Source organism: Megascapheus bottae, chromosome 25, assembly GCF_031878675.1.
Source record: "Megascapheus bottae isolate mThoBot1 chromosome 25, mThoBot2.hap1, whole genome shotgun sequence".
In the NCBI taxonomy this organism is placed as follows: Eukaryota; Metazoa; Chordata; class Mammalia; order Rodentia; family Geomyidae; genus Megascapheus; species Megascapheus bottae.
The window spans coordinates 21,693,215-21,720,363 of NC_143533.1; the positions used below are offsets into that span (position 1 = coordinate 21,693,215).

Sequence of the window (27,149 nt, forward strand, 5' to 3'; positions counted from 1 at the left end):
AGACTTGAATTCAGGGCCTGGGCACTGTTTCTGAGCTTCTTTTGCTCAAAGATAGTACTCTACCACTTGAGCTACAGCACCATTTCCTGCTGATTTGTTTTGTTTTTGGTTTATGTGGTTTTGAGGAATTGAACCCAGGGCTTTGTGCATGTTAGCAAGCAGTCTACCATTAGGCCAAACTCCCTGTCCCCTTCTCTGGCATTTATTTTTTTTAATATTTTTTATTGTAATTAATAAAAGGGTTACATGATATTTGCCAGATAGAAGGTGCGTTGTCCTCATAATGGGATAACTGACAGCACTAGTCTGTTCACTATTTTTCCCCTGCCTTTTTTTTTTTTTAAACTGAGGCTTCTCTGTCTGTGTCTGTCTCTTTGTCTCCCTGTGTCTGTCTCTCCGTCTCTATTTCTGTCTGTGTGACTGTCTCTCTGTCTCTCTCTCTTGGCTGGTGCTGTATACTTGAGCCACATTTCTGTCTCTAGCATTTTGCTAATTTTTTGTTTGTTTTGTGGGGTTTGTTTGTATGCTTTGGTGCCAGTTCTGGGGTTGAACTCAAGGCCTAGACGCTGTTCCTGTGCTTTTTGCTCAAGACTAGCATTCTAACACTTGAACCAGAGCTCCACTTCTGGCTTTTTTTTTGTAGTTTATTGGAGTTAAGAGCCTCTATGGACCTTCCCTGTCCTGTCTAGCTTGAGATCCTTAGATCTCAACCACCTGAGTATCGAGGGTTACAGGTGTGAGCCACTGGTGCCCTGCTTTTTGATAAGAGTGTCATGGATTTATCTACCTAGGCTGGCTCCAAACCTCACTTTTCAGCTCTCAAGTCTACTTACTAACTAGGCTTACAGGTGTGAGCTACTGGAGCCTGGTTTTGCCTACTTTTTATCTCTTTCTAAAATCTGTGCTTTGGCTGGTCTGATGGTAGTGAGTTATCACAGTTGATGTCTGTACCTCTAAGTAGTCCCAAGATTACAACTTATTACTTTTTTCCCTGGAATTTACATCCTCATTATCTCTGCATGCATTTTTTCATTCTTCTACTGTACTGTACCTAAAAAAAAAGAAAATCAAAAGGCCAGCATGTGTGGTTTAAGTGGTAGAACACTTGTTTACGAAGTACACAGCTCAGTACTACCAAAAAAAAAAAAAAAGAGGGGCTGGGAGTTTGGTCTAGTGGTAGAGTGCTTGCCTAGCATGCACAAAGACCCAGGTTCGATTCTTTGGTACCACATACATAGAAAAAAGCCAGAAGTGGTGCTGAGGCTCAAGTGGTAGAATGCTAGCCTTGAGAAAGTCCAAGGACAGTGCTCAGGCCCTGAGCCCAAGCTCAGGACTGGCAAAATAAAAAGAAAAAAAAAGAAAGAGTTTGTATGTCTTATCGCTCTAGTATTACACTGGAAAATTTTATTCTTATTCAGCAGTTATTTAATAAGTGGTAAATATTAAACTTGTCTATCATATTTGTATTTTAATTTTCCCTTAAGGAAGAACTCTTACTAGTGGCTTACAAAGAATGTCACAAAGCTGTGATGAGATGCAGTATGAATTTCTTATCTAGCAACAAGACAGTAGTACAATTATGTGGCCACACATTGGAAACCAAGTCCTACAGAGTGTCTGAGGATCTTGTAAGCATACATCTGCCGCTTTCTAGGACTCTTGCTGGTGAGTGGTTGTTTTTGGTTTTGGCATTTTTTTCTTTTTCTTTTTTTTTTTTTAGAGGGTTTACAGATCATCAGGTAGTGGGTACAATACATCTTTAACATTGTCACCCATTCTCATGTTTTTGTCCCACTTGGTTTTTGACATATTTCTTATGCCTTTGTTCTCTAGATGTTTGGGTGGTAAAATAATGCTTTATTTTTTTCTGTGTTCAGTATATGCACATGTATCTCAGATCAGATGCTACAATTCAGAACTGCCATTATTTTTGTTCTTTTATAAACTGACACCATGGGCTGGTAATATGGCTTAGTGATAGAGTGCTTGCCTAACATGAATGAAGTCCTGGGTTCAATTCCTCAGTATCACATAAACAGAAAGAGCCAGCAGTGGCACTGTGGCTCAAGTGAACAAAAGAACAAAAGAAGCTCAGGGACAGTGCCCAGGCACTAAGTTTAAGCTCCAGGACCAGCAAAAAAAAAAAACAAAAAAACAACCAGGTACTAGTAGCTCACTGCAATCCTATCTACTCACTTTTCAGTATGTTTTCTTCTGTTTTTTTTATAGTTTTAGGTCCTATATTTAAATCATTTGGTTCACATGAGTTAATTTTTATATATGATATAAATAACACCACATAATTTTATATTGATTCTGTTCTTACTTCAGTTCTTCTGATGTTTAAGACTGTAATTAGTATGCCTAGAAAGTTAACATGTTTGTTTTAGATATGTATGAGCACACAATGCACAATGACAAAATATTAAGTATTCTTTTGGTAATATTGTATTTCAAACAAGGAGTAAAAGATTTTCAGTATGGAGTTTCACTTCTAAATTCAGTGTGTGTGTGTGTGTGTGTGTGTGTGTGTGTGTGTGTGTGTGTGTCTATGTCTGTGTGTGTGTCCATCTGTCTGTCTATCTGTGTGATTATGAAGAATTAACTTAGGATGTCATGTATGCTAGGCAAGCACTCTACATTATACTGCTAGCCCTAGTACACATACATTGTATAATGTATAAATTAACTGGTAAACAACTAGTAAATAGATAAGTTAACTAGTAAACAATTAACTGAGTTTAAATCCTTTCTTATTTTCTTTTTTTCTTCTTAAAAACAACTAGGTCTTCATGTGCGCTTAAGCAGGTTAGGTGCTGTTTCGAGACTGCATGAATTTGTGCCTTTTGTAAGTGACTCTTAAGTAATATCTTACTTCTGATCACCTCTTGGTTGATTGGTGGGAAAGAGAATGGTAATTATCTTAACCAATTAAGTAATTCCCATTAGTTATAATTTTATAGCTATATATTATCATGTTGAAATCACAAGGATTTGGAAGTCATCTAGTTTAAGCCCTTTCTTTTTAATTTTTTTTAAATTTATTTATTTATTTATTTATTTATTGCCAGTCCTGGGCTTGAGCTCAGGGCCTGAGCAATGTCCTTGGACTTTCTCAAGGCTAGAGCTCTACCACTTGAGCCTCAGCACCACTTCTGGCTTTTTTCTATGTATGTGGTACCGAGGAATTTAACCCGGGTCTTCATGCATGCTAGGCAAGCACTCTACCACTAGGCCAAACTTTAAGCGCTTTCATTTATAGATTAGGAAATTGAAAATCATGCCTATAAAGTGGACCTCAATCTGTTTCAGGAGGACTTTCAAGTCGAGATACTAGTGGAATATCCTCTGCGTTGTCTGGTCTTGGTCGCCCAAGTTGTTGCTGAGATGTGGCGAAGAAATGGCCTCTCCCTCATTAGCCAGGTACAGTTAGGTCTTCCTTCCTTCCCTCCCTCCCTCCCTGCCTCTCTTCCTTCCCTTTCTCACTCCCTTCCTTTCCTCCCTCACTCTCTTCCTTCTTTCCTTCCTTCCTTTCTTTCCTCACTTTTTTTACCCCCTTTCCACCTTTTCTTTTTGGCACAGGTTTTAGGCTGGTCTTGAACTATCGAGCCAGGATTGCCCTCACTCAAATTTATAAAACTTTTGCCTAGCATCTCAAATGCTGGGATTACATACCACCTGGCCTATTTATAATTTCACCGCAACAAATACTTAGAATTTGCTGCAATAGTTCAATTATATAAACTATTTTTTTTGGGGGGGGGTTGAAGTACTATGGCTTAAACTCTGGGTCTCTTACTTACTAGCCATGCCTCAAATCATAAACTCTTAGAAGTAAAAATTCTCAAGGTCATATAAATGCTGATTTAAAAATTTTATTTACTGGTTATTCTATCTGAATTATTTTTTTAAAAAAATGGGATCCTTGAGTAGACTTAATTAATAGAAATCTCCCCCTGAACATAGCTCTATTTTGAAGATGATCTTGCTGTGAGGCATTTGGTCTTAATCAAAGGGCTGGAGATGTAGTTCAGTGATTGAGCCTTTCCCTGTGTGAATTTGATTTCCACTACTGCAAAACAAATTCAAAGGCTACTTTATAATTTTTCTAATGTTTTAAACAAATAGGGGGAAGTATTTTCCCCACAAAGAAGGAAATAAGACTTGTAAAGAGGACAAAATGGTTATTAAGTTTAAGACTATAACTTGGTTTGCTTTTATTCAAGCAGGTATTTTTAAACTTAGGCAAAAAATAAATTTGTTGTTATGTACATTAAGAATTTCTAGAGAATTAATTTAGAGGGTCAGGAGCATGGCCTAGTGGCAGCATGCTTACCTAGCATGCACGAAGCCCTGGGTTTGATCCCTGGAACCACATACATAGAAAAAGCCAGAAGTGGCACTGTGGCTCAAGTCGCAGAGCATTATAATAACTTGAGCAAAAAGTTTCCAAGGACAGTGCCCAGGCCTTTATTTTATCTCCCAAATCCAAGTTACAGATTTATATAGTTTAATTTTGTTTGTATTGTAAGTAGTTCCAAATGTTTAGCGTGATAGAAAAGGTCGGGGAGGGGGGTTGTTTATTTTAAATGGTTGTTTGTGTTGATGGGAAACTTAAAGTCAGAGCCTGGTAGGTGTCCCTGAGCTTTTTTTCTCAGGGCTGGCACTCTACCACTTGAGCCACAGCTCCACTTCTGGCCTTTTTGGGGGTGGTTAATTGGGGATAAGAATTTCATGGACTTTCCTCCACATCTGGCTTTGAAATGTGAGCCTCTGATCTGTCTCCTAAGTAGCTAGGATTGTAGGCATGAGCCACTGGCACTTGGCAAATGATAGAAAGATTTAAGAAAAGCTTTTGTTGAGATTTTTGTTTGAAATAAAATAGTTCTTTTAACATCTGTCTACCTTTTATTTTATAGGTGTTTTATTATCAAGATGTAAAGTGCAGAGAAGAAATGTATGATAAAGATATCATCATGCTTCAGGTAGCTCTGTAAATTACTTGTCATATTTAAGCCTTCACTTTTTTATATTTTTTGGAATAAGAGAAGAAAAGATAGTATAATTGTTTTCAACTTTACTTGAATTGTTCTCATGAAAGTGAACAGCATAGAAATAGTACATTATACTACATTTTTTTTTCAAACTTAAAATTTTGTAATAGAACAACTAGAAACAGTGTTTTCGCAGAGAAGTGTGACACTAGACTCTTTTACAGATCGGAGCATCTGTGATGGACCCCAACAAGTTCTTATTACTTATACTTCAGAGGTACGAACTTGCTGATGCTTTTACCAAGACAATTTCCACAAAAGACCAGGTAAAAACCAAAAACTGGCATGTGAGCTAATTCCAAAGGATATGTTACCATTACTATTTTGAGTATTAAAGTTTATTTATGGTTACAGTTGGCTGTCTGCTTCTGAAATTATCTGAAAAATAACAAAAGCAAAAAGGCTTGGTGAATGACTGAAGTGCTAGATCACCTGCCTAGTAAAAAATAATATAAGGCTTTGAGTTGAATTTCAAGTGCTACTAAAATAATAATGATAATGATAGTGATGATGGTGATGAATGTGTTAGGGAAGGGTATTCTCCCAGTAACTTTGTTACCTTTTTTTTGTCCGCTGTGGGACTTGAACTCTGGGCCTGGGCATTGTCCCTGAGCTTTTCAGCTCAAGCTTGTGTCCTACCCCTGAGCCACAGTGCCACTTCTGCTTTTCTAGCGGTTAATTGGAGATAAGAGTCTCACTAACTTTAGTGCCTGGCCTGGCTTGGAATCTCAATCCCGGGATCTCAGCCTCCTGAGTAGGTAGGATTACAGGCATGAGCCACCTTGCAGGCAAAAAAAAAGGGAGAGTTAAAGGTTAGAATTAGTTTGTTGACTTAGAATAAATAATGATACAAAGGTAACAATAATGAATTGTTATTAAGTATTGATTATGTGCAAGGTATTGTGATGTTTGTTGAATTTGACATGGAAATAGTGACTCCTCACTGCCTGTTTCCATGCTCTAAAGAAAATACTAAACTGGATGGACCAAAGGTTGATGCAGAGATACAGGTTTTAGATCCTTCTATAATCATTCTCTATTTTTAATCCTATAGGACTTGATTAAGCAGTATAATACTTTAATAGAAGAAATGCTTCAGGTCCTCATCTACATTGTGGGTAAGACTAAAGCAAAACATTTTGAAGCCTGATAAGGGCTACTTTTCAGAGAATCTTAACAAAAGCTGTAAAGGGTCATTTTACTTCTATTCCAAACACTACATGGGATATTAGAGATTTATGCAGTTGATGTGACTATTAGATTTGGGAACCCACCTTTTAAAAGCACATAAGTTATACATTCTCATTTTATTCTTTGTGGTGCCAAGGACCAAACCCAGGGCTTCATGCAGCCAAGGAAGTGTTTTAGTACTGAACTACATCTTTAGTCACTTATGTATTTTTTTGTGTCTAGTTTTTAATTGTTTGGATTTTGCAAAGTATGGTATAATTATCCTGGCTAGAAATGTAAATTTAAAAAGTTGCTTATATTTAAATTTCTAAATGTTTATACATCAGTATTGACATTGTGTTTTTGACACTTGTTGACCTTATAGGTAAGAATAGCTGATTTTGTTTTAACAGTTCTTTATTAATGACATTGACTGTGTTTGCATTATTGCTATTATTATTCTTTCAGGAATCAGTGTCCTTTTACCTTTTTCTTGTTTTCAAATTCTAGTACTATTGAGAGAGACAGATAGAGGCAGACAAACAGACAAGACAGGCAGACAGTTAAGGAGATTCTCAAAAGCCAAGCTATTCACACTTATAGCCAATGCTCATTCACATGCTGTTTGCCTTATTTTTGGATTAGTATTGAACACTAATTTGAGGGACCTTGTATATAATGTGAGAGTATGTAGTTCTACTATGTACATGTATGTGTCAGTTAAAACTGATCATTTCTCTCTCCCTTCGTATAGATTATTACTCAGATACAGGGAATAACTAAATAATTTTCTACTAGTTAATTAATTAATAATTAATGCAGTATTCTGAGTGTAAGTAGACCTGGTAGAGAGATTTAAAAAGAAACCAATTACTTCTACTCATTTCTTCGTATGCATCAGGAGAGCGTTATGTACCTGGAGTGGGAAATGTGACCAAAGAAGAGGTCACAATGAGGGAGATTACTCACTTGCTGTGCATCGAACCTATGCCACACAGTGCTATTGCCAAGAACTTACCTGAGAATGTAAGTCTCTTCAATTCTCCCTTTATCTCAAAATTGACATCGTTTTTTTCCCTCTTTTATTAGAAGTAACTTCAAATGCAGGACTTTTTTTTTTTTTTTTTTGGCCAGTCCTGGGACTTGAATTCAGGGCCTGGGCACTGTCATTGAGTTTCTTTTGCTCTAGGTTAGCACTCTGCCACTTGAACCACAGCTCCATTTTTTCTGTTTATGTGAGACTGTGGCATCAAATCCAGGGCTTCATGTATTCTAGGCAAGCACTCATCACAAAGCCACATTCCCAGACCCACAAGAAAATATTTTAGCCCAATGGCCTATATTTTTATCTTATAGATTTAAATCAAGTACTTTCAATCTTTAGTGGTATAAACTATAATTCTGGGGAAACCTTCTTGAATTAAGTATATATATTCATTGTATTATAAATTATATTTATGTTTATATACATATATAAACATAATAAATTAAATCAATATTATATATATGTTAGCTTACTTTATACAAGTATGATTTCTTTCTTTCTGAGCACTGTCCTTGAGCTTTTGCAAGGCTAGAGCTCTACCACTTGAGCCACAGCACTATTTCTGGCTTTTTCTATGTATGTGGTAACCAAGGAATCGAACCTGGGTCTTCGTGTATGCTAGGCAAGTGCTCTACCACTAGGCCAAACTCCTGGTCCCATATAAGTACGATTTCATTGTTACATTTTGCTCATGTAAGCACCAAAAAATCCTGAAATGGATATGTGGCTCAAAAGATAGAGCTCTACCATTAAGTGAAAAAGCTAAGAGACAGTGCCCAGGCTTGAGTTCAAGCCCCTGTACTGGCATAAAAGAAAAGGAATGAATGAAGATGGGAGGGAGGGAGGGAGGGAAGGAGGGAGGGAGGGAGGGAGATAAGAAAAGAGGGAGGGAGGGAGTGAAGAAAAGCAGAAGGAAGAATTGAGAGGGAATGAAGGAAGGAAGGAATTAAGGAAGAAAGGAAGGAAAGCTGGCTGGCTGGCTGGCTTCTTATAACACTGTGTGTGTGTGTGTGTGTGTGTGTGTGTGTGTGTATTCTCTTTCTTTTTTTTTTTTTTTTTTTTGGTCTGTCTGGGACTTGAATTCTAGGCCTGGGTGCTGTCCTTGAGCCCTTTAGCTCAAGGCTACAATGCCCCCTGGCCTGGGCATTTTCCCTGAGCTTTTCAGCTCAAGACTACCACCCTACTCCTGCAGCCACAGTACCACTTCCAGTTTTCTGGTGATGAATTGGAGAAAAGAGTCTTAAGGACTTTTTAGTGCCTGGGCTGATTTTGAACCCGGATCTTCATATCTCAACCTCCTGAGTAGCTAGGATTACAGGTGTGAGCCACTGCGCCTGGCTTGTATTTTCTAATATATGTGTATAGATGTACATAAGAAGGCAAACTTTCCTTATGCAGTTTTTGTGTAGATCTTATCTCTTAAGAAATTGGTTTCTCAAAATGTAATTGTTTTTAAATGTAATTTGCTTATACTGGAAATTGGTCTTTTTTTAATTTGTTGTTTCCAAAGTTCTTGAAAGATACAATTCAAAATGCACGGGCTGGGAGTTGGCCTAGTGGTAGAGTGCTTGCCTAGCATGCATGAGACCCAGGTTCGATTCCTCAGTACCATTTACACAGAAAAAAAGCTGGAAGTGGTGCTGAGGCTCAAGTGGTAGAGCTCTAGTCTTGAGAAATCCCAAGGACAGTGCTCAGGCCCTGAGCTAAAGCCCAAGACTGGCAAAAAAAAAAAAATGCATTTCAACTCACAGAGTTGAAAATCATCATACAAAGTAAAATGGTGAAAATTTGTTTCAACAGGAAAATAATGAAACTGGCTTGGAGAATGTGATAAACAAAGTGGCCACATTTAAGTAAGTTCTTAATGATTATTCTTATTCTAAGAAGTAGATCGATCTTTATTCTTACTACTTTGGATATGTGGTTGAAGCTCAAAAGTTCTTGCCAGAACTCCTGAGTAGAAGGGATGAGAATGAGAGATGCAGAGTTATCACTGGAGTAAGTGTTTGTTGAGAAATGAAGTTCTTTCTGACAAGTAAACAAAATACACATCTGTGATATTAGGTGGTAAGGTAAGTTCATAAACCTTTCTGATAACTTCTTTCCTGTTGATGCAAAGCCTTGGATTTGTTGCTCTGTAAATCCATATCTTGTATGTTAATTTTAAATTTTTCTCTAGTAAAGGCAGTATTTTATAATAATATCATCCTCCAGATATATAAAACATAAATAAAATGTTAATTGCACCAGACATGGTGACTTATGCCTATAAGTTACTTCCCTACTTGGACAGTGGCGTTTGAGGTTGGCCCCAGCAAAAGGTTAGCAAGATCTAGTCTCAAGGAAGCCAGATGAAGTGTTGAGCACCTTTAATCTCAACTACTTGGGTGGTAGTGGTCAGAGGATTGCAGTTTGAGACCAGCCCTGGACAAAAACATGCAGCCCTATTTGAGAAATAACTAATGCAAAAGAGGGCTGAGTCCATGACTCAAGTGGTAGAGTCACTGCTTAGCAGTACAAGATCCTAAGTTCAAATATTAGTGCTGCCAAAAATGAATTAAAAAGCAATATTAAATGAATTTAATAAGTGTATAACTCTTACGGTATTTCATTTATAGATCATTTCTGGCTTCAAATTATAAAATAGGATGTGGGTTTTTTTTTGTTGTTGTTGTTGTTTTGCCAGTCCTGGGCTTGAGTTCAGGGCCTGAGCACTGTCCTTGGGATTTCTCAAGACTAGAGCTCTACCACTTGAGCCTCAGCACCACTTCCAGCTTTTTTCTGTGTAAATGGTACTGAGGAATCGAACCTGGGTCTCATGCATGCTAGGCAAGCACACTACCATTAGGCCAAATTCCCAGCCCAGGATGTGCTTTTTTTGTATGCTCTAATAATATTGAGTGATGTATTTGACTTAAGACAGAAACCTAGGGCTGTCTAATGTTTAGGGCTGATACCATGTACTTCTATTGTTGGAACTTTTCCTTATAGTATTGTACAAAGGACTAATACCATCTATAACTTGATAAAGACATAATGCCTTCTTACCATTTTAGAGTTGACCTTTTTTGTGGTGGTTGTTGTTTGTGGGGCTTGATGCTGTCCCCGAGCTCTTCAGTTCACTTTAGCCCCAGTGTCACTTCTAGTTTTCTAGTGATTAATTGGAGAAAAAGACACAGTCTCACAGACTTTTGTGTGTGGGCTTGCTTTGAACCTGGATCCTCAGTTCCTGAGTAGTTAGGACTGCAGGTGTGAGCCAGCAGCACCTGCCTTAGAGTTGATCCTAAATTATATAGAATGCTGTAATGTCATGGACAACCTTTCAGAGGCAATACAAAAAAGTCTCAGAAATCTCAGTAGGACATGAGATTACATCTATGTCATAGCAAACAAGCTTCCTAGTGTAGAGCTGACTGTTGTCAGGACTTTGCATTTACAGTATAGGTTTTCATCATTTCCATTTTTAAAAAGTTTAATGAGAAAATTTCTTAAATAATAGATTGTTAAATTTTTGTTTAATTTTTTGATTCTTACTTTGTTTCCTATTGAATGAGAGCACTGAAGTTCATCTATGTATTTTCTATGTATTATAGAAAACCAGGTGTATCAGGTCATGGAGTTTATGAGCTGAAAGAGGAATCATTGAAAGACTTCAACATGTACTTTTATCATTACTCCAAAACACAGCATAGTAAGGTAAGAAAAAGTACCTCTTCAGTAAGTATACCTAAAATCTTTTACGTTTTCTAGCAAGCACTCTACCACTAGGCCACGCTGTCAGCCACTCTTTTATGTTTTCTATATCTATAGTAAAGTCCCTGATTTTTATGGTTCTCTTTAATGGAGGATACTAGGTTTTATCTAAAAAGTTAAAATTAATTGAATTAAAAATTTCCTGAGTATACAAAAATGACCTTTATTGCCATCTTGTGAAAGGAGAATTGGATTAAGTATCATATATTTCTTAATTGCACATTTTATTTCATTATCATATTACTTGAATCTTCTTTAATTAAATTTTATAGCACTAGCTATTCTACAGAGCATAGGCTAATGATCCTTTAGTGTTACATCAGACTGATTACATTCTTAGGATAAGGGTTAAGCAGAAAAAAATTTTGGAAAGCATACTATACAGTCAATATATAACTTTACAGATTAATTTGGTTTTGCCTTTATGAATAAGTTACAAGTAGAGGAAAGCAAGCAGTCTTTTTCTTTCCTCCTGGCTGCCATGATGTGAGCTGCTTTGCTTCACCTTGGCGCTCTCTCAACAGGGTAGACTGAAACCTTTGAAATTGTGAGCTAAGATTACTATGTAACTATCCCTTTGAGTTGTTTTGTCAGGCATTTACTCACAGCAACAAAAAGTCTTGACTATACTGGACTGTTTACATGACTTTGCAATTTTGCATTTTTATCCTCTAAAAGATGAAATGTGTTTTTTCTTTAAAAAAAATAAAAGATATTTTATAGTTTGCATAATGTTGCATAGTTCCTTGCTCAGAAAAGGAACTAGGGAAATTCTTTTGTTAATTGTTTGCTTGTTCAGGGTCTGGGCACTGTCCTTGAGCTTCTTTGTGCTCAAGGCTAGAACTCTACTACGTAAGCCATAGCACCACGTCTGCTTTTTCTAAGTGTACTGGAGATAAGAGTCTCTAAGACTTTGCTGCATGTGCTGGCTTCAGACTGCTATCCTCCAACCAGACCATCAGCCTCCTGAGTAGCTAGGATTATAGGTTTGACCCACTGGTGCCTGGCTTAAGGGAATTTTTTTTTTTTTTTTGCCAGTCATGGGCCTTGAACTCAGGGCCTGAGCACTGTCCTTAGGCTTTCTCAGGGCTAGAGCTCTACCACTTGAGCCACAGCACCACTTTCAGCTTCTTTCTATGTATATGGTACCAATGAATCGAACCCTAGTCTTCATGCATGCTAGGCAAGCACTCTACCAGTAGGACAAACTCCCAGCTCCAACAAAATGTTTCAAACTGAAAACTTGGGGAGTGAGTTCTTGATGAAGAACATTGCTGTTCTGTAATGTTTGTGTCCTTTGCTAAGATAACCATTTTTTTTTTTTGCCAGTCCTGGGCTTGAGCTCAGGGCCTGAACAGTGTCCTTGGACTTTCTCAAGGCTAGAGCTCTACCACTTGAGCCTCAGCACCACTTCCGGCTTTTTTCTATGTATGTGGTACCGAGGAATCGAACCCGGGTCTTCATGCATGCTAGGCAAGCACTTTAACCACTAGGCCAAACTCCCGGCCCCGCCATTTGGTTTTAAGACAAAAATGTCCCTAGAAATATATTTGTATTTTGAGTACATTTCAAAGGTAGGAAAAAAATCAATATTTAAAATACCTTAGTAAGTCTCTATGGTCTCCTTTCAAGTAGTATTTCATTTGTTTTGTATTAGCTAAGCAGTGTATTTAATGATAGTTTTTGTTTGTTTGGTTGGTTGGTTACTAGGCTGAACACATGCAGAAGAAGAGGAGAAAGCAAGAAAATAAAGACGAAGGTAAAAAATGAAATTCTGAATGGGTTCATTTTGACATTTTATTTAGTAGGTATTGTTTTTGTTGTTTTGGGGAGTGGGCAGCTAAAGGATGTATACAGAGCCTTTTAGAGCCTTTTGCATTTTGTTTCATATTAAGATATGGTCAATTAAATAGCAAATGGAACTTATTTTTGGAGACTGACACTATAACGAATCTTCCTTGATACTGAAATTTTCAGTGTTCTAAAGATAGAAAAGACACGTGTTATTTTTGCATACAAATGTCTATTTTCATATACAGCATAATCTATTTGCCCCTCTTCCCATTTATTCCCCGTCTCCTTAGCATTGCCACCACCACCACCTCCTGAGTTCTGTCCTGCTTTCAGCAAAGTCGTTAACCTTCTCAACTGTGATATTATGATACACATTCTCAGAACCATATTTGAGCGGGCCATAAACACTGAGTCTAACTTGTGGACAGAAGGGATGCTCCAAATGGTATGTTTGCCTGAACTATTTTTTTTTTCTGTGTCAAGTCCTAGATTTCTTTGTTTCCTTGTTTTGTTTGGGTTTTTAAAATCAGGTTATTTTTATTTTAATTAATTTTTTGGCCAGCCCTGGGGCTTGAACTCAGGGCCTGGGCTCTGTCCATAAGTCTTTCTGTGCTCAAGGGTAGCCACCTCTGGCTTTTTTTTTTTTTTCCTGTTTATGTGGTACTGACGTATTGAACCCAGAACTTCATGCATGATCAGCAAGCACTCTACCAATAAGCCACATTCACAGCAAGGTTGCTTATTTTTAGTGCCTCCAAATTAAAATGTTCCTGTCTGAATAAACACAATTTTAAAGATCTCTTCTTTTCTTCCAGGCATTCCATCTTCTGGCACTAGGCTTACTAGAAGAGCAGCAGCAGCTTCAAAAAGCTCCTGAAGAAGAAGTGACATTTGACTTTTACCATAAGGCTTCACGTACGTATGAGTATCATTTATCAACAATGTAATTGAAAGGTTAGATCTTATGGAGTTTTAATCTACTACTTAAAACTTAGAAAACCCTGTACTATGTAGGTGCTGGTGGCTGACACCTATAATCCTAGCTACTCAGGAGGCTGAGATCTGAGGATCCTGGTTCAAAGTTAGCCAGGGCCAGAAAGTCCATCAGACTTTTATTTCCAGTTAACCACCATATAACTGAAAGTAGAGCTGTGGCTCAAAGTGGTAGAGCCCCAGTGTCTCACGCCCATAATCCCAGGTACTCAGGAGACTGAGTCTGAGGATCGAGTTTCAAAGCCAGCCCAGGCACTTAAAAATATGGGGCTCTTATCTCCAATTAACTACTAAAAAAATGGGAAATAGGGCTCTGGCTTGAGGGGTAGGGCTGTAGCCTTGAGCTGAAGAGCTCAGGGACAGTTCCCAGACTCAGAGTGCAAGCCCCATAACCACCACCCCCCACTCCACCACCAAAAAAAAAAGTGGTAGAGCTCTATCCTTCAGCAGAAAGAGCTAAGGGCAGTGTGCCAGACCAGAGTTCAAGCTCCATGACCGACAAAAGCAAACAAACTAAAAAACAAACCAAAAGAAACCCTGAAATTATGTGGTACTGAAGATTTAGTCTTAATATCTACTATTTTATTTAAATTTAAAAAGCTATGAAATTATTTAAGCATTTCTCTAGTATATAAAGGGGTTTGTTTGTTTGTTTGATTTAGTATGGAGGATAGGTTAGCCTCAAACTCAGATATATTTTTTCCCTAGCTTCCTGAGTGCTGGGATTAAAGCCATGCCAAAACTCAGTAATTATTTTGTGTATATGTTTCACTTACTATTTTTTGGTAATACTGAGGGTTCGACTCAGATCCTCTTGCTGTTAGGCAGGTGTTCTACCACTTGAACCATTTCCTCAGAGATTGATGTTTTAATTATTTGGGAGGTAATAGTATTGCATTTGTCCTTGCCAGTCTGGACCCATATACCAGAGATAACAGGTGCTCTGCTATTGGTTGAGATGCACTTTTGAAGTACAGGCCCATCTTAAACTGTTTTCTTTCCTATTTCCACCTCCTGAGTAGCTTTGATTACATACATGAACTAATATGTTGTTTGTAACTAGTGTTTTCCAGGATGATAAGATTTTTTTAAGTTCCTATTGAGAGACTTTTACAGCATGACCTCCTTGTTTGTTTATGTAGGAGAACAAGGGAAAAGTTTATTTGAATGGTATTTCATTTTGTACTATTTTCTATTTGGAAAAAGAAGATAAGTTTAGGTTTGATTTCTGTTAAATTCTGCCTGTTTCAAACTGTTGGTTTGAAGCACATTCCAGAAGACATTGGTTGTAAAACCAAGTTGCCAAAAATATAATAAACCCATATTTATGAATTACCTTCTCCCTCTTGCTTAAGTTTTGTGGTTTTTCTTAGTAAGTACTTTGCTTTGACAGTGAGGCAGATAGAAAAAAGATGAAAGGTTATTTCTTTATTATTGAGGGTATTCCTTGCTTAGGAAAAATGTTTAATAATTCAAGCTTTTCTCAGGAGGCTTTTTTTTGTGTGCCAGGCCTAAGGCTTGAGTTCTGGGTTTGGGTGCTGTCTCTGAGCATTTGTGCTCAAGGCTAGCATTCTGCCACTCAAGCCACAGCACTACTTCTGGATTTTTGTGGCGAATTAAAGATAAGAATCTCATAGACTTTTTCTGCCCAGGCTGGTTTCAAACTTTGATCTTCAGATTTGATCTCCCGAAATAGCTAGAATTATATGCATGAGCTACTGCCACCCAGTTCATTTAGTATTTTTTTAGTTTAGTATTTAGTACTTCATATAATGTCACTCAGTACCTCAGGTAAATTACACATTGTCCCATTGAAAAATGAAGGTGGCTAAAGAATAATGAATGAACCTCTGTTGGTGTGAATACATTAACCAGGAATGGTAATTTGTGCATACTTATGAGGATATTTATCTCTTATGTATAATTTTGTGTATTATAAAAGGATTGGGAAGTTCAGCCCTGAATGCTCAGAATGTACAAATGCTTTTGGAAAAGCTCAAAGGAATTCCCCAGCTGGAAGGTCAGAAGGACATGATAACATGGATACTCCAGGTAAATGAAAGTAGTAAACTGTATCAAAATTTTGGTTTAAATACAGTCAAGTACCCCTTAATAAGGCATAATGAAGGCATTATTAAGTGGTATGTCTATGTGAGTACCACAGAGTGTATTTACACAACCTCCTAGATTGTCAATGTGGACGTTTAATGAAGTCAGATTCAGGAAACATGAGTTTAAGAGGTTCCCACTGGTATACCAAGGAGTGTTGTTTTACAGTGAAATTTTCTTTTATAGTAGGTAGAAATCATATGTATACTCTCATTGTCAAGAAGTATATTAAAGGGACTGAGGGACTAGATAGATCGGCATGTGTGAGGCCCCAGGGCTCTGTCCCTAGTACCACAAATAAATTTGTTTTTAAAAAGTAAAATGTAGCCAGGTACAGAAGCTCAGGCCTGTAATCCTAGCTATTCAGGAGGCTGAAATCTGAGGATCTTGGTTCAAAGCCAGCCTGGGCACTAAAGTCAATGAGACTTTTATCTCCACTTAACCATGAGAAAACCAGAAGTGGCACTGTGAATCAAGGGTTAGGGCTGTAGCCTTGAACTGAAGAGCTTAGGAACAATGTCCAGGCCCAGAGTTCAAGCCCCATGACCCATTAAAAAAAAAAAATAGTAAGTACATAAAGAATTAACAGTCATTTATGAAGTATTCTGTAAGCGCTGTATTATTATTAATTAGTATATATTAGTGTACATTGTCATTGTTCATTGTCACATGTCCACATACATACAGAATGAATCCCAATCAACCTGGCCTTCTCTCTCATAAGACCTTTCCCCCCCCCTTCTTAAAACAATTCCAGCAAATTTCATTGTTCCATTTTCATCTGTGCAAATAAAACTAATTCAACCATACTCATCCTCATTTGCTCCCCCCTTGTTTTCCCGATGGAGGTTCTGTAGTTTTTATGTAACATTATTAGGTAGTAGGAGTTTTCAGTCTCATTATAATCTGTCTTTAAGAAAAACAATTTTTTTGGTTTGTTGTGGTGCTTGAGTGCTGTCCCTGAGCCCTTCAGCTCCTGGTTAACCCTCTACCACTTGGAGCCACAGCCCCACTTCCAGTATTCTGGTGGGTCAATGGAGATAAGAGTGGCACGGACTTTTGTGCCTGTGCTGGCTTTGAACTGTGATCTTCAGGTCTCAGCCTCTTAAGCAGCTAGGATTACAGGCATGAGCTACTCACGCCAGGCTTTTTTTTTTTTAATTTGGTGGAAAAAAAAATTTTTTTGCCGGGTGTGGTAGTTCATGCCTGTAATCCTAGCTACTCAGAAGGCTGAGATCTGAGAATCAAGGTTCAAAAGGACCTGAGAATCTTATCTCCATTTAACCTCTAGAAAATGGGCGGTAGGGCTTGGCTCAAGGGTAGGGGAGTAGCCTTGAGCTGAAGATACAGGGACAATGCCCAGACCCAGGGATAGGGTGGTAGCCTTGAGCTGAAGAGCTCAAGGACAGCACCAGGCCAAGTTCAAGCCCCATGACCCACAAAAATACTTTTTGATGGTACTGAGATTTGATCTCAGAGTCTTGTTTGCTGGATAATTGTTCTACCACTTGAGCCATACACTTGGCCTGTTTTGCTGAGTTATTTTTCAGATAAGGTCTTGTGTTAGGCCCAGGCTGACCTTAGACTTTTTCCTCTGGTCATCATATTCATCACCACGCCCAGCTATTTGCTGGGTTGGGGATGGGCATCTCCAATTTTTCACTACATCTTGTTTCAAGTCATCATTGCCTCCTGAGTAGCTGGGCTTACAAGTGTGCATCATCAACCCACTCCCCTCATAGTAGTTTATGAGGCCACTTTCATGTATATTCCCTATTGGTTGACTGACTGTCACTATTCTAAAGTGACCGTGTGTAAGCATCCTCTATTTAGCTCTAAAATTCAATCACTGTATTCTTCAACCGCAAAGTCATTTAGTGTTGTCTTTATTATGATTGCACATGTTTGTTTCATGTGAATAATTTTATTTGTATCTCAGAGTTTAATAATGGAACATTTATTCATTTGTGTCAGTATTTAGTCTCAATGTGTACTGTGTGCCTTCCATTTGCCATGTTTAATTGTGGACAGTAAGACAGACAGACAAAGTAGTTGCTGTCATGGGACATACACTGTAATTGAGATATAGACAATAAAAATAGGAAAAGTATTAGGATAATGCAGTAAAATAATAAAGGATTACTCTGTGTGATGGGAAAAAGCCTTTTTCAGAAGGTGATGCTGAAGCCAAGACCTGAATAATGTCATTGTTGTTGGAATCTACAAGGTGCTCCATCCAGGAAGAGGGACTAACTGAAAACCCAAGGGAATCAAGAAGGTGGCCAGTGTGAATAGGAGAAAAGGAAAAGGTCAGGGGTTAGGTCAAAAGGGCCATGAAGAAAGAAAAGAAATACTGATAACCCATGTTTTAGTCATTGCTTTTGGGAGCAAAGACTGCAATCAAGAAAGGATATTTTAATTTACAGTTTTGGTTTTTGCTTTTATACATTTTTTGCATTATTTTAAGTGGGGCATGGTAGTATATACCTGTAATCCCAACTCGAAGGCTGAGATGAAGGATTGCTTACGTTAAAGATTTGGAGACCATAGCAAGAACTATGTTGAAGAAGTTTCCCTCTCCACCCATTCTCTTGTGGCCATCTGAAGGGAAGAGTAATCATAGCAACAGACTGACCTAGTGCTCTTGCTACCAGTGACCTCTTGCTTAGCTGCTCATTGGTCAGAACCAAGGGTGTTGTTGGTCACAGTGTGGTTCCCCCCACCCCCGAATATATTGAAGTCATTTAGGAAATGATATTTGAGGCACGGTGACTAAATCAGATTGGTGAGTCTTTTGTCTTCCTGCTCACGCTAACCAGATCTTTCATGATTTCATGGATTTGTTTCACAGATGTTTGACACAGTGAAGCGACTGAGAGAAAAATCTTGTTTAATGGTAGCAACTACTTCAGGATTTGAGTCCAGTAAGAATGACGAGGTAATAACAGTCTGACACTGTGGGCATTCATTTCTGTCTTTGGCAAAGCTTTCAGAATCTTATTGGAAGGAATATTGGCAACTGAACAAGGAATAGATTGAGAAATTCAAATCCCAAACCCAAAATATTGGAGCATTTCAAATTTTAGAGTTTTAGCCTAAAATTACTGATAAAAGCCTATAAGTTCAAGAAATCTCAGAGATTGCTCTTCCTGACAAGGGATATTTCAAAAAAGGAATACTCAACTTATAAATGGTTCTTTAACAGTCGTTTCTTAATGTTCAGATTACTCATGATAAAGAAAAGGCAGAACGAAAAAGAAAAGCTGAAGCCGCAAGGCTACACCGCCAAAAGATCATGGCTCAGATGTCTGCTTTACAGAAAAACTTCATCGAAACTCACAAACTAATGTATGACAACACATCAGAAATGCCTGGGAAAGAGGACTCCATTATGGAAGAAGAAAGGTAAAACAATATACACAATGAATGGCTCAACTTTTGGAGGGAAAAATCATGTACTCACTTTAAATCATGCTTTTCCAAAATGCATTTCATACTAATAGCCATCAAGGTGGGAACAGCAGAAATGGAAATTATTTTGTGTCATCTTAAATACATATGCATTTTAGATGCCTATCTGCACAGTCACAAATTCCCTATCAGTTTTAATGTTTTTTTAATGACTATAATTATTACAAAATGATAACCAATTCATCCCATGATGAATATGGTTTATGCTAGTTTTTCTTGTTTCTTAAAGAGAAGACAGTGTTTATGGGTGTGGTCATGGATGGGACTTCAGAAGGGGAAATGGTAAATTTGTTTTTTTTTTTTATCACCTCAGTTTATAGGGCAGTGATGAACCTTGTAAACCGTGCTTTGTGAACCATTATTTGCATGGAGCAAAGGGAAAAAGAAAAAAATGTTTGGGGGGACACATTCCAAGAAGTTTAAAATACTGAAAATATTCCCTTATGCTCATTTAAAATAACAACAATAATAAAAAAAAAAAACCCAAAACCTTCTGCTGTTATTTAAGCCCCAGTATGAAGTCAAGTGGGGTAGTAAGTGCCTAAAATCCCAACACAGGAGACTGAGGTAAGAAGATGGCAAATTTAAGACCAGCTTAGGATACATAGTGATATTTTCTTGCCAACAAAACAAAACATGATAATTTCAGGAAATTGTCCTTTTACAATAATAGTGGATCCATTGTATTCCATGTCATATGTCTGTATTCCTGAAATTTAATGTGCTAGCATGGATCCTAACAAGGACTATTTTAAAAATTAAAAATAAGAAGAGGCAAAGGTAGTGGTGAACACACGTAATACCAAATTTCTAGGTGAGTGGATGAGATAGGCAGCCAGCCTAGGCTTTAGCAAGAGCCTATATCAAAAAAAAAAAAAAAAAGAAGAAGAAGAAGAAGGTGGGAGGTTGGCCTAGTGGCAGAGTGCTTGCCTAGCATGCAGGAAGACCTGGGTTCAATACCTCAGTACCAATTACGTAGAAAAAGCCAGAATTGGTACTGTGACTGAAGTGGTAGAGCTCTAGCCTTAAGAAAACCCCACCAGGGCTGGGAATTTGGCCTAGTGGTAGAGTGCTTTCCTAGTATGCATGAAGACCCGGGTTCAATTCCTTGGTACCACATACATAGAAAAAAGGCCAGAAGTGGTGCTATGGCTCAAGGGGCAGAGCTCTGGCCTTGAGAAAAGTCCAAGGATAGTGTTCAGACCCTGAGTTTGAGCCCCATGACTGGCAAAAGAAAGAAAGAAAGAAAGAAAGAAAGAAGGAAAGAAAGAAAGAAAGAAAGAAAGAAAGAAAGAAAGAAAGAAAGAAAGAAAGAAAGCCAGCCCCAGAACTGGGGGCAAAATATTAAGATAAATTTTTAAAAGGCTGAGATTGCTGTTGACTATAAGTGCTTGCCTATAGTATTCAAGGCAAATATAACTTCAAATTAATTAATTGAATATGTAATGTGTCTCACTAAAAATAATAGAAATAATGCAGGGCTGGGAGTTTGGCCTAGTGCTGAAAGTGCTTGCCTAGCATGCATGAAGACCCGGGTTCGATTCCTCATACATACATATAAAAAAGCTGGAAGTGGTGCTGAGGCTCAAGTGGTAGAGCTCTAGCCTTGAGAAAACCCAAGGACAGTGCTCAGGCCCTGAGCTCAAGCCCAGGACTGGCAAAAAAAAAAAAAAATAGAAATAATGCAGTAAGTTCACTTTGACAGTCTTCTGCATTCTTGATATTTATATACAGATAACCTTATTTATAAATCACCATTGTTGTAGACCTTTCTCCATGCATTTACAGATATGTGTGCATAAATAGTGGATACTCTGCTGGTATAATTCTCTTCATTTCTCCTTCTAGAAGGCAGATTAGAACATGTAGAACAGGGTTTGAACTTACATGATAAGTGATTGACATCTCTGCATAAGCAGGACTTAACAATATCTTGCTTGCTTTTGTTCTACCTTAAAAAGGGAGGAAAAAAAGACCCCAAAATGAGGTTTCTTTCATGTTTCTTTAGTGGGTTTGTAAATTTTATTATGCATTTTGTTCTGAAGTTTGTTTTTTTTTTAATTATTTTCAGGGCATTTGGGTTGCTTCTTATTTTCCCTTATTAGTTTGTTGGAACGTTTTGTTTATGACTCATCTAGCTGCATAAGCAGTATTTTGAAACTAAAACCCAATAAGTGAAAGGTCTGGGTCAAAAACATTAATAGATATGGCTTCATAATGGCTTTACCGGTTTCTGCTGCCCACAGTGTTTGAGCATACCCATCTACTTCATTCTTACCTTACTAGTACTGGATAATACTTGATATGAAAATTAAAAGATAGCTTAGCAGTAGTCCATTTGCTTATAGTGCACAAGGATTCAATCCTCATCGCCACTGATAAAAAGATAAAAGTTCTAATGAAAAATTTTTGCGGGGCCGAGAGTTTGGCCTACTGGTTAAAGTGGTTACCTAGCATGCATGAAGACCCGGGTTCGATTCCTCGGTACCACATACATAGAAAAAAAGCCGGAAGTGGTGCTGAGGCTCAAGTGGTAGAGCTCTAGCCTTGAGAAAGTCCAAGGACAGTGCTCAGGCCCTGAGCCCAAGCCCCGGACTGGCAAAAAAAAAAAGAAAAATTTTTGCTAGTTGATATGAATATGAGCATCTTTTCCTGTGATCTCATATAATTAATGATAAAGCTTAGCAATAGTTTTTAATATTGAAGGCAGATTATCAGTCTGTTCATGTTTTGCTTTTTTGTGTGTCTTGTTTAGGTCTTTACTATCACAAAGTTACAATTTTAGTTTTATGGCTATAGTAAATGTTAGAGATTAAGTTTGGTACAAAGATCCAAATCTTTTTGCTTTTTCCTCAAAGTTCCTCTGGTTACAAGTTTTTAAATATTTATTGAAATTTTTACTGTAGTATCACGTACAATTACATGCATATAATGTTTTCCAGCTTTTGCCTTATTTGCATAAATGGTATGATGTACATACTATCTTGCAACTTCCCATTCTCAGTCATCTTGGAAAATCTGTGTATTCATCAATAAAAAGGGAGTTCAATGTTTCTCAGTACTGGCATTTGAGCACAATAGGTATGCACCACTGCTCCCAGATTTTGTGCTTCTGCTGTAGCTTGAGGGTGACTAGTCTGTGCCCAGCTAATAGTTCAGATAGAATCTCAAAGCCCAACTGGCTTTGAACCTCAGTCCTCTGATGTCCACCTCCTAAATAGCTAGGATTACAAACAGGAGCCATTCCCAGCTATGCTTTATTAGTCTTTGCTTTTTTTTTTTCCCAGCACAAACAATTTTCTAGTGAAAAAATTGGTTAAAAGCTAGAAAGTCCAGGAGAAATGCTTTTAGGGTAATATTATATATTGTTTTAATTTTACTATTTTTGCTTATATAAAACTTTTCAGTTTGGGCACAGTGGCTCACGCCTGTATTCCCAACTATTGAAGAGGTTGAGATCTGAGGATCATGGTTCAAAGCCAGCCCAGACACTAATGAACAAGAGGCTCTTACCTCCAATTAATGACTAAAAAGGGGGAAGTGGGGCTGTGGCTCAAGGGGTAGGGTGGTAGCCTGGAGCTGAAGAACTCAGGGACAGCACCCAGGCCCAGAGTTCAAGCACCATGACCCACAAAAAAAAGTTGTTTTTTTTAAGTAGCTATATAAAGGAGATGCCATTGAACAAAGCAGTTTATAAATATAGAGCAACTTAATCAGTGTTATCATCCCTTTAGCATTCTCAACTCCACTTTAATCTACCCCTTCCCTTACTTTTCTTAGTTTTATGGTGTATATAGTGAATTTTTGACTGCATTCTCCCCCTCTTCTCCACTTCGTAGGTTTTCTCCTCCTCTCCCCATGGTCTCACCCCTTCTCTTGGATGTTGATTTTGTTGGGATTTGATTTAGTCTTTCCAAAAAAGTATGCTATTTGAACTCTCCTTAGAGTCTATTATAGTTCAGTGAATTCATTTGTAACCACTTGCATACTGCCCAATATGTTTACTTACAGATTTATGGCTCTGTTCTGTCTACCACAAATGAGGGGAGCCATGCAACCTTTGTTTCTCTGAGTCTGGCTTACTTCACTTGCTATAACAATAAGATGATAATATAATAAAATTAATGATAAATTGTATAAATATAATATAATTGGTTTCTTTTGTCAGCATCCCAGCAGTCAGCGACTACTCTAGAATTTCTTTGGGTCCTAAACGGGGGCCAACTGTTACTGAAAAGGAGGTGCTGACATGCATCCTCTGCCAAGAAGAACAAGAGGTGAAAATAGAAAATAATGCCATGGTATTATCAGCCTGTGTCCAGAAATCCACTGCCTTAACTCAGCACAGAGGAAAGCCCATAGACCTCTCAGTGGGTATGTATTCTTTCATAAACATCTTTTGGCCATTTCTTTATCTTCCTGTGTACTTAAAGGAAAAAATACTCTTTTTGAAAGAAATTTGTGAGTGAGGATGCAGTTATCCTATTGGGCAGATCACATACTCACATGTAAAATACACTTTGGGTTTTACATGCCAGGTTGGCTACTTTATTCGGTTTTATTTTTTTCTTATGATTTGACCACAGTACTTCTTCCCTCCCTTCCTCTCCTTTCTGTTCCTTTTCTTCTTCCCTTTACTTTTTTCTTTCCCTCTTTTTCTCTGTATCCCACCAGCCAGCCAGCTATTCATTCATCTACCTGTCCATCTTTTGTCTATTTGTTTATTCTAAGTATTATGGCCTGAACTTAGGGTCTCTTGCTCTTACCTAGTTTTTGCATTCATGTGTGGCATTCCACCACTTGAGCCACAGCTCTACTTCTGGGTTTTTGCCTGTTATTTAGTGATAAGAGTCTCACAGACTCTTCCCTTGGCAGACTTCAGTTCTCAGTCTCCTGAGTATCTGGCTTTGTTATTCATTTATTTAATTTATTTATAGTTATTTATTTATGCCAATTGTGGGGCTTGAATTCAGTGCCAGAGTGATCTCCCTGAGCTTTTTTGCTCAAGGCTAGCACTCTACCCCTTAGAGCCACAATACCACTTCTACTTTTCTGATGGTTAATTGGAGATAAGAGTCTAACTGACTGGACTTTCTTGCCCTTGCTGGCTTCAAACTGTGATCCTCAGATCTCATCTATATGAGTAACTAAGATTGCAGGAATGAGCCACCAGCATCAAGCTTACCAGACTTTATTTTTATTTTCTCTTATTTTATGTTCATTTTACTTTATTATTTGAAAGTAAATTGGAACTGGATGTAATTCTAACTACTCAGGAGGCTGAGATGTGAGGATCACCATTCAAAGCCAGCTCAGGTATAAAGTCCATGAAATTCTTATCTCCAATTAACTACTAGAAATCCGAAAGTGGTGCTGTGGCTTAAGGAGTAGGGCAGTAGTCTTGAGCTGAAGAGCTCAGGGACAATGCCCAGGCCTAGAGTAACTTGGGCTGGGGCGCAGATGGCTCACGCCTGTAATCTTAGCTGCTCAGGCGGCTGAGATCTGAGGATTATGGTGCAAAGCCAGGAAAGTCCCCATAAAACTCTCATCTCCAGTTACCACTCAATACTAACAGTAGTGCTGTGGCTCATGTGGCAGAATGCTAGCTTTCAGCACAAGAGCTCAGGGATAGTGTCCAATACCCAATTTTAAGCCCCACAACTAACAAAAAAAAAGTAAGTAATTCGGAAACATTGTAATTGTCTATGAAAAATTATTGCTGCACTCATTTTCTAAATCTAGGGATGATCTATTTTATATTGATCATATCATTATTATATCATTATTATATTTAAGAAATTTAATATCCTCTAAAATATTTAAGAAAGATAAACATTTTATGTCCTGTACTTCCATAACTGTTCTGTCATGAGCTACTTTGACATTTCTAGGGAATGAAATTTTGTTGTTATAATTTTGGACCTGCCAACCACAGCTGTCTCCACTGTCCCCACTTCCACCTTTTAGCCTTGGGAGAGATAAATACTTACCTCTTTTTTGTTGTTGTTGTTGTTGTTTTTATTTTTTATTTTCTTTTATTCTTTTTGAACCAGAAACCGTGGACCCACTTTTCATGGATCCAGACTTGGCCTATGGAACTTATACAGGAAGCTGTGGGCATGTCATGCATGCAGTGTGCTGGCAGAAGTAAGTTGTTCCACTGACATGTTCTTGAAAGACAGTAGGAACTGTGAAGTTACAACAGGCCACAAAAGGCATGTTTTCTCATGTCTTCTTTCCTTTGTTTTCTTAATAGAATATTTGAAACAGTTTTAGTGACTAATTCTGTGACTAATTATTACAAGTCTTAGAAATTTATGCTCAAAGTTAACCCAAGATATTGCTAACTCAAGATACTGATTGCTGGGAACAGTGGCTCATGCCTGTAATCTTAGCTATTGAGGAGGATGAGATCTGAGGATCTTGGTTCAAAGCTAGCCTAGGCACTGAAGTCCGTGAGACTCTTACCTCCAATTAACAACCAGAAAATGGGAAGTGGCACTGTGGCTCAAGGGGTAGGTCGGTAGCCTTGAGCTCCAGAGCTCAGGGACAATGCCCAGGCCCTAAGTTCAAGTCCCATGACTTGAACTTATTGATAGCCTTACTGCTGATAGTAGGAAGATGGTAACCCCTACTACGTGGTCACTGGAAACTCAGAAAATAGTTTCTTCAATTATGTCTCCATAGTTACAATTCAGTAAGCTTAACTGAAAACTTGTATCTGCCATAATATAAACCATTTTTCCATATTTATAACATGAATAATTTGGCACATGAGTTCTAAAAATGTTAGGGTCCAAAACTCCAGATCTTTGAACTTGGAATAAAGCAGTCATATAGTTCTAAATGTATCTGTCCATGTTTCTGGAATTTTGCAGGTATTTTGAAGCTGTGCAGCTGAGCTCTCAGCAGCGCATCCATGTTGATCTTTTTGATTTGGAGAGTGGAGAATATCTTTGCCCTCTCTGCAAGTCTCTGTGCAATACCGTGATCCCCATTATTCCCTTGCAACCTCAGAAGATAAACAGGTATGTTTTACCAGATACATAGATCAATGTTTAAATCCCTATCCTTAGTCCTTTTATTTGTGCCTGTGTTTGTTGGAATGTTAACTTGAATATTAGTCTGTAGATGAATTGATGTGCTTTTTCATTTTATAACTTTAAAAATTAGATTGAAAAAACATCACATTTGGTCTTCAAGGAGACTAAGATGTTTACACAAGTAGGTGTGCCGGGCCTATATCTTCCATCCACTATTAAAACAGTAGAACCCTGAAAGATGATTTTGGAGACCTATATTAAAATAAAAAAATAATACCACTGTCATACCACCTTAGAGCTTTAATTTGGGTGTGGGTATATACCTTGTACAGTGTACAACCAACACTGGGTTGAAATCAGGACCTTGCATTCTTGCTTGACTTTTTTGCTCAAGCCTGGTGCTATACTATTTGAGCCATGCCTATGGATCTAAGTTTTTCTAGTTAATGAGAGATAAGATTTGTTTGCACAGGCTGCCATTAAACCACAATCTCAGATCTCAGCCTCCTGAGTGACTAAAATTATTATAGTCATAAGGCATCTGCACCTGGCTAGTGCTTTAAAAACTCTACATACTGGTTATCTATAAATAGAAGTCAACCACATATTTGGGGGTGGGGTGTATGTGTGTGTTTGTATATGTATGTGTGTACCAATACTGGGGCTTGAACTCAGATTGAGCGTTGTGCCTGAGTGTTTTTGCTCAAGGCTAGTGGC

The 27,149-nt window shown here is 38.0% G+C and overlaps 1 protein-coding gene across 1 annotated transcript in view; it reads left to right on the top strand.

Moving 5' to 3' along the window:
• The window catches only part of Ubr1 (ubiquitin protein ligase E3 component n-recognin 1), an 89,648-nt gene that overhangs the window by 34,200 nt on the left and 28,299 nt on the right, over window positions 1-27,149 (top strand). The window contains exons 15-32 of the mRNA XM_090318526.1: window positions 1,485-1,665; window positions 2,787-2,848; window positions 3,313-3,423; window positions 4,920-4,985; window positions 5,219-5,320; window positions 6,109-6,172; window positions 7,126-7,250; window positions 9,070-9,122; window positions 10,863-10,965; window positions 12,733-12,781; window positions 13,107-13,261; window positions 13,632-13,731; window positions 15,752-15,861; window positions 18,770-18,856; window positions 19,142-19,323; window positions 23,558-23,763; window positions 25,443-25,536; window positions 26,268-26,417. Of these exons, the coding sequence (XP_090174652.1) occupies window positions 1,485-1,665; window positions 2,787-2,848; window positions 3,313-3,423; window positions 4,920-4,985; window positions 5,219-5,320; window positions 6,109-6,172; window positions 7,126-7,250; window positions 9,070-9,122; window positions 10,863-10,965; window positions 12,733-12,781; window positions 13,107-13,261; window positions 13,632-13,731; window positions 15,752-15,861; window positions 18,770-18,856; window positions 19,142-19,323; window positions 23,558-23,763; window positions 25,443-25,536; window positions 26,268-26,417 (2,000 nt within the window). The remainder of the gene's footprint in view (window positions 1-1,484; window positions 1,666-2,786; window positions 2,849-3,312; window positions 3,424-4,919; window positions 4,986-5,218; window positions 5,321-6,108; window positions 6,173-7,125; window positions 7,251-9,069; window positions 9,123-10,862; window positions 10,966-12,732; window positions 12,782-13,106; window positions 13,262-13,631; window positions 13,732-15,751; window positions 15,862-18,769; window positions 18,857-19,141; window positions 19,324-23,557; window positions 23,764-25,442; window positions 25,537-26,267; window positions 26,418-27,149) is intronic.